The sequence below is a fragment of the Dermacentor silvarum genome, chromosome 10 (genome assembly GCF_013339745.2).
Source record: "Dermacentor silvarum isolate Dsil-2018 chromosome 10, BIME_Dsil_1.4, whole genome shotgun sequence".
NCBI lineage: Eukaryota > Metazoa > Arthropoda > Arachnida > Ixodida > Ixodidae > Dermacentor > Dermacentor silvarum.
Genome location: NC_051163.1, coordinates 14862708 through 14874793, shown reverse-complemented (window position 1 = coordinate 14874793; position 12086 = coordinate 14862708). Strand labels below are relative to the sequence as shown.

General features: G+C 46.7%; 1 protein-coding gene across 1 annotated transcript in view; it reads left to right on the top strand.

Annotated features, from left to right (window-relative positions):
* Window positions 1-11391, top strand: part of LOC119466643 (alpha-(1,3)-fucosyltransferase C) — a 43625-nt gene extending 32234 nt beyond the window's left edge. The window contains exon 2 of the mRNA XM_037727162.2: window positions 10198-11391. Coding sequence (XP_037583090.2) covers window positions 10198-11391 — 1194 coding nt within the window. The remainder of the gene's footprint in view (window positions 1-10197) is intronic.
* The last annotated feature ends 695 nt before the right edge of the window (window positions 11392-12086 follow it).

Here is a 12086-nt window from a genome sequence, read left to right as displayed (position 1 = left end):
ATAGTTCAAATAACCAATTACACCATCGCATCTTAATAGTCATAATTGGAAATACATAAATCCCAGCATAGTACAGCTTCGCTGGTCTTCCATCTCCACCTCAGTGAATGGGCTGACATTTTTTCAAGTATAATAGAAAGATTGATTACGCTGTTAAAAGGCTATCATTTCATATTTCAATGGTGTCTCGTGCAACGTTAACGCTTTCAGCCGCCAATTATTTCTATTGATTGAAAACTTTTTTTCACTGCATTTTTTGCATCTTCAGAATCATTAAAGCGTACAGCTGCGGAATAGATAAAAAATCAAATTATTTAAGCAGTTTTGTCAAATTTACAGAGCGTGGACTCCATGCGAAAACTCACTAAAGGTGCATCACATATGAGAACACCACCTATTTTACATGTAGCAGAGTTGAAAAGCACCCAACCAGCCACTTTAAGATTATGCATGGTGCAACACACAGTGAACAAAATTCACCGATCATTACGATACTCCCTAATGCGAAATTTGAGCACATCTCTATACGTGTTTTCATTTCGCAATATATTGAGCCAAAGAACTTGAGACAGACATGTAGCAGAGTCGGCGATCGTGGGAAATCATATCCGAGTCAAGCACGTCGGCTTTTATACTTGACTCGTCGAAGGTCCCAGTGTAATCGCTGGTGCCCGCGTCGCTTCGAGAAAGTACTACAAAATTCGCGTCGCGCATACAATCAGATTAAAAAAAGCTTTGGGGACAACAGCCAACAGATAGAACTATCGATAACATTCGAGAAACTCTGATACATGCAGGCCCGTCATGCGTCGAGGGATAACGTTTAACATTTCATAGCCCGTGAAAAGCAGTGACCGAAGAAAGATAAAGAAGTCATCGGTGAACAGACGACGGTACGCTACTCTGGCGCCATCTCGTAGCGGTCGTTGCCGCAGACACTACGCTTTTATTCTCACGCTTTCGCCATACCCTCCGCCTCCGCTTTCAAGCTTGCGCTCTCTTCGCTCTCGCCGCGTTTTTCATCCCCCGCTGCGCTCCGCGTTCGCTCTTTCACCCGCTGCGCTCGTCCACTCGATTACGCCGGAAGAGCCGACGCTCGACTCAGGAACGGCAAGAGCTGCGCTCTAGAACAATGAAAGAAGTGAACCCGCCATACAAAACGACATCACCCCGAGCAACAACACACAACCATGTACCTTCCCACTCGTTTTACTAAAATAGTTTCCATACGTTATTCAAACTTGCAGCACATTTACAGTCAGCAGTGTTTCAAAATGTATGCCACACATTTCAAGTGCCATTACTTTCATCAATGCTGTTGCTGTTCATGCACTATCTTGGCATACACAATTGTGCACACAGCATCTGAAAGGGTTGAGAAGGCAAGTTAGCGCGCGCAAGTAGGTTTCTTTTTTTTTTCTTCATCGATGAGCAACCAACAAGCAAAGCCCGAAACGCTTATGAAACACTATTGGAACAGCCACATTTCGTTACCTACTAATAACGGTAGGCAACGAAATGACCATCGCGCGGCCATTAATGGCATTACATGCTATCTGCAAGAATCGGCGCTGAGCTGGCCATCGAAGCTCGATTGGGTCAACACTGTTGAGTAACGCTGTCGAGATATGTCAGCGTCGGGCCGGCATAGGGTGGCGCTATCTACCAACATAGGGCCGATGTAGGCCCAATGCTGGGCCGCTGCTTCGAACCCTACTGACGGCAATCCTACGGCAACTTCGCTACAATAAATGCACGATAGAGAAGCTTCCATAGAAGTCCATACGTCTGGAACATGGCGGTTTGGTGGTGGTGGTGCAGGTGATCATGATGATGATGGTGATGATTATTTAATGGCATCTCCTTTGAAACCGGACGGTGACAAATACTCACCTAGCCTGCTTGATTTAATCAAGTATACTATACATGTTTTTTTTTTCTTTATCTGGCATTCCTAAATTGTATACATCTCTTTAATTTTGTTCTTATCCTTCAAAATATACCTTGTACCACTACCTACGAATATAAGAGATCCGGTCGTATCAATAGCTTCCCTGTTTTTTCTCCACCAATGCTATAATCGGCTCTTGCTTATTTTGACAGCTGACTGGTTGATGTTTCCGCCCACTTTAAACCCAAGCCGTTTCTGCAGTGTAGCCAGCGCCACCTAAGTGCGCGACGGACGTGACGGAAATTTCGCCACTGCCTTCAACATCACCATTAAAACGTGAAATTTGGGCGTGCTCTTGGCGAGAAATGAAATTTTTGTTCTTGTGGGAAGGATGGGTAGGAGTGACACATACTGTCCTGAGAGACGCTATTAATTAAGCACTCAACGGCTTCGACTCGGCACTAATCATGTTTTCCGCATTTTCATTCAAGCCATGTTTAAAGCAACACGCTCAACCAAGAAAGTAGGTATATATTTCGAGCCTCACAAGCGACTCACATTGCAATCAGCCAACTGCCTTGTGGGGTCCATTCACATGTGGCTCTAGCATATGCGGCTCTAAACAACTGTATGCCCTGGAGCGCTTCAGTCAATCTTCAGTCAACCTTCAGACTTCAGTCAACCAAGATAACAGGCTGGCTTCAGGAACAGATATTCTAGAATGGATCACGTCCATGTCATCAATCAGGTAATCGAGAAATCTGCGGAGTACAATAAACCTCGCTATATGGCTTGCATAGAATATGAAAGGGCATTTGATTCAGTAGAGATACCAGCAGTCATAGATGCATTGCGTAATCAAGGAGTTCAGGACGCATACGCGAATATCTTGGGAATTATCTACAAAGATTTCAGAGCTACATTGGTTATCCACAATTCAAGTAGAAAGTTACCTATCAAGTAAGGGGGCAGGCGAGGAGAACCAATCTCTCCAGTGCTATTCACTGCATGCTTAGAAGAAGTATTCAAGCTCTTAGATCGGGAAGGCTTACGAGTGAAGTTCGACGGCGAATATCTCAGCAACCTTCGGTTTGCAGATGACATTGTACTATTGAACAACAATGGGCACGAATTACATTAAATGATTGAGGACCTTAACCTAGAAAGTGCAATAGTGGAGTTGAAGATTAATATGCAGAAAACAAAGGTAATGTTCAATAGCCTGGCAAGAGAACAAGAATTCTGGATCGCCAGGCAGCCGCTAGAGTCTGTAAAGGAGTACGTTTATCTAGGTCAAGTACTCGCAGGGCACCCTGATCATGAGGAGGAAATTTACAGAAGAATAAAATTGGGTCGGAGTGCATATGGTAGACATTACCAAATCCTGACTGGGAGCTTACCACTGTCGTTAAAAAAAGTCTACAAACATTGCATTCTACCGGTGCTAACATATGGGGCAGAAACTTGGAGGTTAACAAAGAAGCTCGAGAACAAGTTAAGGACCGCACAAAGAGCGATGGAACGAAAAATGTTAGGCCTAACGTTAAGAGACAGGAAGACAGCGGTGTGGATCAGAGAACAAACAGGGATAGCCGATATTCTAGTTGACATTAAGAGGGAAAAATGTTGCTGGGCAGGACATGTAATGCGTAGGATGGATAACCGGTGGACCATTAGAGTTACAGAATGGATACCAAGAGAAGGGAAGCGCAGTCGATGACGGCAGAAAACTAGGTGGGGTGATGAAGCTAAGAAATTTGCAGGTGCAAGTTGTAATCAGCTAGCGCAAGACAGGGGTAGTTGCTGATCGCAGGGCGAGGCCTTCGCCCTTCAGTGGACTTAAAATATAGGCTGATGATGGTGATGATGATTACGACGACGACGACGATGATGATGATGATGATGATGATGATGCGCTGGAGCACTTCTCTATATCGATGTAGGCGAGGGTTTGCATTGTCTCGCAGACCACGGCGGTCTTGATCAAGGAGCCGGCGCACAGCGTCGTTGGCCAATTCCTTCCCGAAGATACCTGCATGACCAGGTGCGGTTACCACAGGAAATGAGAAAGTGCGCTACCACCACTAACTTTCACCTCGCCTTGGCCCACGCTAGGCCCAGGTACATATAGGCCAACTAACGTAAGGACGTGTCAATATGTGCTCGACACACAGAGGGCGCCTACAAATTACGTATAAAGAATCACATTTTCAAAAGCAGCCTTTTTATTATTGTAGGGCGTGCTTGCGCGTTTAATTGTTGTTTAATAATTTAGGTATCAACAATTACTCTACGGTAGCACTGCAGAAGAATTATGGCATATTCGGGAGGTCGTGTTAGAGCGCTCTGGTAGCGCTACAAAGGTCGTGTAAAACCGTTACTAAGCGTTACCGTTTGCATAAACGGGTTCCTCTGATGATAACGAAGGTGGATCATCACTTCATACCCGGTTATTGTCGTTATACAGCTTTAAAGTTGTTTTTCACCACATTTGTAGCACGGCCAGAGCGCTCTGAAACGACCACTCGAATATGCCATTAGTATTCCTCACTGCTGCTGGCCTTGCGATTCTTAGTCGCGCTGCAATCGCCGAGCCCTACTGATGTCGTCGGTAATTGGTTCTAGCACGGAAAAATAAATCAAGGAAGAACGTCGTAATGCTGACGTGGCCTTGGATCTAGTTTCCCCTTAGTGTTATTATTGTAGTCAACGTGAAACCATGTAGCCATTTTTTTTATGATCTCGTAGGTTTGGAAATTTAAAAAAAAAGAAAGAAACGCCTTCTGGAAGGTCCTCTTCGTCAGCTTAGGCTGGACCTTGCGCTTCCCGTGATGCTCTTCCTTGTGGCGTCGTCACAAGATTTTTTGCAACAGGAAGGTGCGTAATACCATTATTATATTTTAAGTGAAACAAACAAAAAATCCAATGCCCCCTCTCTCCAATGACCCCTCTCTCGTCGCAAATGACTAACAATATTAATAGCATCTCTTCTTTAATAGATCCGTACAGATGCACAACTGCAGAGCTTGAAAAAATTACGGCCTCTAATATGGGGACTCATTAATGCCTACAATTATTAACCCCTTAAGGTATTTTCTGTAATTAACCAAAAAAATGTTGCAGTGGCTTAGCTCGGCTATGCCAGGATATACGTAGCGTTAGCAAAGGTTCAGCTGATTATTCTTAGCTTTCCTGGTTGTCTAGATTGTCAAGGATTAGCTTGATTGTCATGCTTACTGCTGCTCCAATGACACAAACAAACGCCAGTCAGAAGCGCAGCGGCTCCAGCGCAGTGTCAGATGGCGACTGCACAGCGAGCGCGGGCCGGCGCCAGTGCGTCTACCACGGCTAGACGTCACTCCTCTGGAATGCGCAGACCGGCGGCGGTGAGTCGCGCGCGGCGGCGGCGGAGTGCGCGAGAGGTGCCGGCTCCGGTGGCTCCGGTGCGCAAGCCGTGTGACATCACTGATCCTTGCGCATGCGCAGCACGGCTCTTGATGTACCGCGCGAAACGGGCTTGGCTAGGCCAGTGTAGCTAACGCTACAAAAACTTCTTTTCTTTCCCACTACAGCCTGATTCACGGCCTGTTTAGCGGGTTTAGCCATGTCGTCAAGGCAAAACCAACCGACCAGCCACCCAACGAACATGAGGGCTGAAATGATATTATGTTTGAAAGTTTTATTTCATCTCGTTTATGAAAGACTGCCTATTATACAATATATTTGATTTATGAACGGTTTCTATCATATCGTTTTTCCATATTTGTGATAATGCTACCAAGTTCTTGGCGTATCCCTGATCGTACGTGCCATTGTTGAAGGAAGCATCATGACCGTCATCGACATTATCGTTTGGTTTGGAGAAGAACCGGTGCCGCTAACATCTAGGACGTAGAAGTGGACAACAGCAGCATCGCACTGGCATGGCTTCCTCCTCCGCGCCCCGTGGCTGTGGTCCGCGGTCTCCGGCCAAGGCTCGTTCAGGCGGCAACCTTGCACCACCTTCCGTTCACGCTCAACCAGCCCGGCACCTCGTTACGGCGACATCTGTAAGCGCCACCGATTGCTACAGTAATTGGATGTGTCTATTCTGCTGGCTTTTTTTTTTTTTTTTTTTATCTATAGCTTCGATCCCCTGCGAGGCCCCTTGGGGCACCCCGGAGATCCTGCATCACACGCTTTATAACAATCTGAAGTGCTCTCCTTGTAAGAAACGAAGTAATTGCGCGTCCGTAGTTTGATTGCTCGTTGTCGATGCTTTATTGGAACCCCGTGTCCGCTGGCACGTGAGCGTGGTGATGGCGCGCTTCTTCCTCTTCTGTTCTCAAAACATTGCCACCCGCGAGGAAACGGACGAGTTGGCTGATGATGACAGTGCTCCTTCTGCTCGATTTTGCTTGGATAGCTGTCGACGAGGAGGTCATTGGCATTATGCACATTTTAAATGCGAAGAATTTCTTGACGAACATTTGCTAGTTTGACAGTATCTATCTATCTATCTATCTATCTATCTATCTATCTATCTATCTATCTATCTATCTATCTATCTATCTATCTATCTATCTATCTATCTATCTATTTAGCCACCTACGTCTTTGTTCTCTCATGGTCGTACCGTTAACTTGGTATTTACCGAAATTGGCATACTATGACAAGAGTGTATGACGAACATAAATGACATGTCATAACATTCATGTCATGACATGCGTGTCATGTAGGCCATGAAACAGCCGCCTACGTCTTGGTGCTCTCATGGTCGTTTCGTTAACTTGTGTGTACCAAAAATTGGCATACTATGACAGGAGTGTATGACGAACATAAGTGATAAGTCATGACATAAATGTCATGACATGTGTGTCATGTAGGTCATGACAATGACTCAGCGAAAAATGTTAACTTGGTCACGTTATGTTTACCATTCGAGTGTACGGATTGGCGGCCTCTAGATACAGAGCAATTTCCGCACTTATGTGCGTAATTAGCGAAGTTACGGTAAATAACTTTCTAATTATCAACAATAGGTGGCTACAGCAAATGAGCACAATGGGGCCCGTCCTCTACACTACCTATCCCAACGATCAAATTTTGAATAGCGGTGTTCTTGTGGGAGCTACGCGAACAATTAGTTACCCTTGGCAGGCTCATTCAAACCGAAACTGGCCGCAAAAAGAGCGTCTGTGTCGTCGATGTCACCCCCCCCCCCTCCCCCCGTTTTTCGTCACTGCACAAATGCCGCAGTGGAATTGTTTCACTCGTCAGTGCGAAGCATACGAATATGGAGCGTGCACCCTAATGCACGCTCCATATTCGTGTTTCCAGCGAAACCGCGGAATAGGCTCTGCTCGATACAGCAGTCGCGTCTTGCTTTGCTCGTGGAACCACATATCTCCAAACAGCCAGCTTCGCAGACCGCCTGCATAGAAGAAAGTTCGAGCAAAAATAGAAAGAGGGAGAGAGTGAGTACTGAGTACACGTGGGACGATGTACAGAGACACTATAAGCTTACCCTTAACCTAATGTAGTGCTACCCTACCCTATAGTGTAGGGTAGCAAACCGGACGCTCATCTGGGTGACCTCCCTGCCTTTCCTCTCCTTGCTGTCTCTCTGTCTCTCGAGCAAAAAAAAAAAAAATGGCGGTTTCCAGGTGGGCAATTGCGCTCAAGAAGTGAGTGGCCAGTCAGTCGCCTACGTCGTTTCTAGTTACACCACTGTGACTAAAAATTGATTAAAACTCAACTTAATGGCTGCATGATGAAGCGATCATCAATGTCTTTGCAACCGCATATGACAGCGAGTGCGAAATTAGTAGGTTTGGTGAAATTAGGAAATTGGCAGGCATACAAGTCAGTGTCAAATTGTGCAAGACAACGGTAATTAGAGATGATGCTGATTAGAAATCAGCACAAAATTTTGAGTCAATGACTCCAGTGCATGGTGCTTTTGAGTAAGAACGCATTACACGGATGTAACTGAATTCTTTGTCAGCAATTTATTTTGCAACCTAGAGAATTCCAAGCATTTTTCGAAGGGGGTGAGATATTGTGTGAGAAACGGCTAAGGCGACATCTACTTTAATTATGCTTGGGGAACATCAAAAGCAGATGTGAAAATATACTCTGTCGTACACCCTTCAGTAAATGCGAAAGTTATACCGTCTGTGTGATACAAGGGCGGCAGAAATGTTGCTGACACATTAAAAAATGATAAACGCAGAAGTTTCCGCTGCGTGTCAAAGTTAGAGAGGTTAAACGTTCGTTTTAACATCAACGCGCTATGACGTAGCACTAACCTGACTGTACCATTTCGCACAGTATTTAAGACGATCTGTGAGGTGAGCGCTGTATGATGCTGTATCAATTGAGGTATATATCAATGAATATCTAATTGGTGGTGTATATGCGTAGAGCTTTGTTCCAGCTTGGGCAGCACACAGAAGCTGCTTGATGAAGCGTATACAGGTTTCTACAATCCTTGTACACAGTATTCATGTACAAGAACACCTGTTTAGATGGAGACTCAACGAAAATAAGAAGTCGAACTAGATTGAAAGATTAGGCTTCTGTAATAACGAATCATGTCAGTCGCAACAAAAACATGACTTTTGTGAGCGAGAAAATGGCGAAAATAGAAAATTGGTGTGGCACCACCTTGTGACTGTGGTAGCTTTCATGTGACGCCGTCACAATGGCTGAGTCAGAGAGCGGCTGCAATGTGGGAGGTGGCCCCCCCCCCCCCCTTCAATATTTAAGCTCCTTCTCGCCAGGTTAACAGCAGCACTGCGGCACCCATTCGACAAGCGCTGAAAGTGATTTATTAGCAGTAGTGCCTTGGTGGGGGGAGGGGGCACTTCTTTAACATCAAATAATCACAATGAAGCATTAATCGAAAATTTGGGGATCGCAGAAAGAGGCTTTCGTTCGTTTCTTCTCCGACTTCATAAAGGCTTCCAATCATTTCATGAATTTGTATTCATGTAGTCATAATATTATCCGAGAAGTTAGCCACAAGGGATGCGCTGTCTTGGTAAACACATTTGATCTTTAGGTCTGTTAATTGAAGTACGCAGTTCTCTCCCCACACGTGCTGACGGATTGTGTACAGGGTCGCACAGGGGCTTGGAAGCGGGGCTTTGTGTCGTCTGCTAAAGCGCGCGAGCGAGCCGCGTTTGTGCCGCCTGTTGTCTGCTAAAGCAAAGCGCGCTCGCGCACTTTAGCAGACGACACGAAGCACCGCCTCCAAGCCCCTGTGCGCCTGCGCCGCTTAGCTTCGATGCGCGGCCGCGCCATGTGTGCTGGCGCTCCGCGGAGCGCGGCCACGCGGCGCCGTGTTCGTACTAAGAGTGGACGACCCTTTTACATGGCCGTTCCAAGTGTCGCATGCCGGTACAGTGTCGAAGTCACTCTTTGTGCACTGCTTGCAAGCGTAACAATATGTCACTGAGAAAATTGCAAGAACACTTAGATGAGCGCGATGTACAGTTTGGACTGATTCTTCAGTGACGCTGAAGATGCACAGACGCCTACAATATAACGACAACGCACCGTGGACAGCGAGACTGGCAAAGCGTAGAAGTCATTTGATTTGAGTGTAGGGCGTGTGCATCACGCAATCGGGGCCACGTACATACCTCGTCAATTGTTTTGCGATTATAATTCTTTCGGAATTTCACCCAGTTCCAGGTATGTTTGTCTGTGTGTTTCCCTGTTCATCCGTATCTAACCTCTTTTACGCCACTTTTGGTCAAGGGGTAGTCCATGGTCATAGACTACCCCTTGGGTAGTCCATGGGTAGTCCAGAGTATGCGGGTGCAGTGCTGAGAGAACCTGGTTCTAAAACGTACATACGTTGGACCAACTTCATGTAACACTGGGCATGTACCGTTCTGCAATGAAACGATTTGAAACCAACTTCGCTCACTCGGTATGCGTCACTGGGTCTGTTGCACTCTTCAATTATCCTCTTTGACGCGAACTTAAGGCAAACACAACGCGCACTTCGCGAAGGCGCCAATAGATGGCACGCCGTGTCTAGAAGGAAGCCCGAGAGAGCAAGTTCCTATTTTGTCCCATTTCACACAGACACCGGAAAACGCTCGCTTCAAGGTTTCATCAGCACGCCATGATATGCAACTACACGTGACACCACCCATGGATACAAGGCTTGACATCACTTCCTTTCGAGAGGCATTTCGATAGGATATCTTTTTCTGTTCAAATACATTTGCATGCTGTTCTAACTGACTACAACTACTTTGGTCGCATGCCAAATGAATTCTTCGTTTACTTCTTTTTCATTGCCCTTGCAGGACCCTGCTTCGTTCACCATTCACCGGCCAGTTCAAGTGGCACCTGTCATGATGCCTACACAGCGGAAGGTTTTAGTCTTTGCGTTGGTAACCACGTGCACGTCACTGTATTTGATGCAGAGCAGATATCTTAGAATGCCGGAGCTGAAGGGCACCTTGCTGAGGGGTCTTTCTTGCCCTATCTTCAACTCACCAAACAACAGCAATGTGACACGGTGTTTGCCACGGATCATGATGTGGACCAAATTCTTTAGAAATTGGTACGGGCCACTCAACGATACCAGAATCGGCGAAGTATTGCTCGAGAAATGCACAGCCAAATGCTTCGTCACAAACGACCCACGTCTGATGCAATATAGCGACGCTATCGTCTTCCATGTGCCCAACCTCAATATGACGGATCTCCCCCAGAAGCGCTTCAGCTGGCAGAAATGGATCTTCCACGTGATGGAAGCGCCGCCAAACACCAACTTCACGGACTTCAACCTCACGCACGGCGTGTTTAACTGGACCATGACGTATAGAAAAGACTCTGACGTCTACGTGCCCTCCGGTAGGATTGTACATCGCGAGGCCGTCGCTACGAATACGAAGAGAGATTTGAAGGCCCTCTGGAAGTCTAAGAAAAAAACCGCCGTGTGGATGGTCAGCGACTGCTTCACTAACGGCGGGAGGGAACGCTTCGTCGCTCAACTTAAGAAATACATCAAAGTTGATGTGTACGGCGCCTGTGGCCGTCACAAGTGCCCGAAATCCCGAGGTGATTCCTGTTACGTGGACTTCGAGCGCACCTACTTCTTCGCACTTGCCTTCGAGAACTCGATATGCGCGGATTACATCACCGAGAAGTTCTATAACGCGCTCAAGTATGACATCGTACCAGTTGTGTTCGGTGGGGCCAATTACAGCCATATCGCGCCAAACCATTCTTTCATTGACGCCCTCTCGTTTGAATCACCCAAGGATCTCGCCAAGTATCTTATAAAACTATCAAAGAACTACACAGAGTACGCCACTTATTTAACCTGGAAAGATAGCTATGATATCGTTCCGTGGCGCCGCCGATACTGCGAGCTTTGCACAAAGTTGCACAGTCGTGTCGAACGTCAGAGGCTTTCGTCGTACGGCGACATAGGAGCCTGGTGGTTTGGAAAAGGCCGTTGCCGCAGTTGGGTGTCGGGAGCACACGGTTAAGTTGTTCCTGTGGCGTATTGAACATCCATTGGCTACGGTGACCAAAGATCAGATATACGGCAATGACACGCCAGCATCGATCTAATTCGGCAGAGCGCGATTACATTTGAGAGCAGGGAACGGCTCAATTAAATTACATTCAATGGGAGTTCTGCTATGTTCACGCTGCTTTGAGTGGTTTCTTTAGACTCATGTGTATACAGTGCCCTTCACTGTTGTCTATAGCACGCGAGCGACCCGCTCAGGCATAACGAAGGCGCTGTTTAAGCATCGCCGCTCGCAAGAAGCAACATTTGTAGTCTTACACATGTGTGTCACCGCACATGCATCTAGGCAGGGTAAGCATGGTCTATGTGGAAACCATTAGCCGCAGCCAGTGGTCGACGGTGTAACCGAAAGGCCACTGGCTGAAAGGCGATACTCGGATCGCATGGTTGCCGGCAATTTTTGCGCCAACCGCAAGCGCATAGGGCACCGAGCTGATACATCGTGGTATACAATGAAAGCGAAAGCCTTCGTGACAAACTGTGGCAGCATTAGGTCCCACAGCGATCACCAAGCGATCACCGATGGCGCAGAAAAGCGCAGGCAGGCACGCGCTCCGTGTATCACGTGTCGATTGCTGAGCACTGTGCATCGACTTGACAAATTCGCGTGCCGAATGAAGAGTCACCTTCAATAGTGAATGTTCGAGC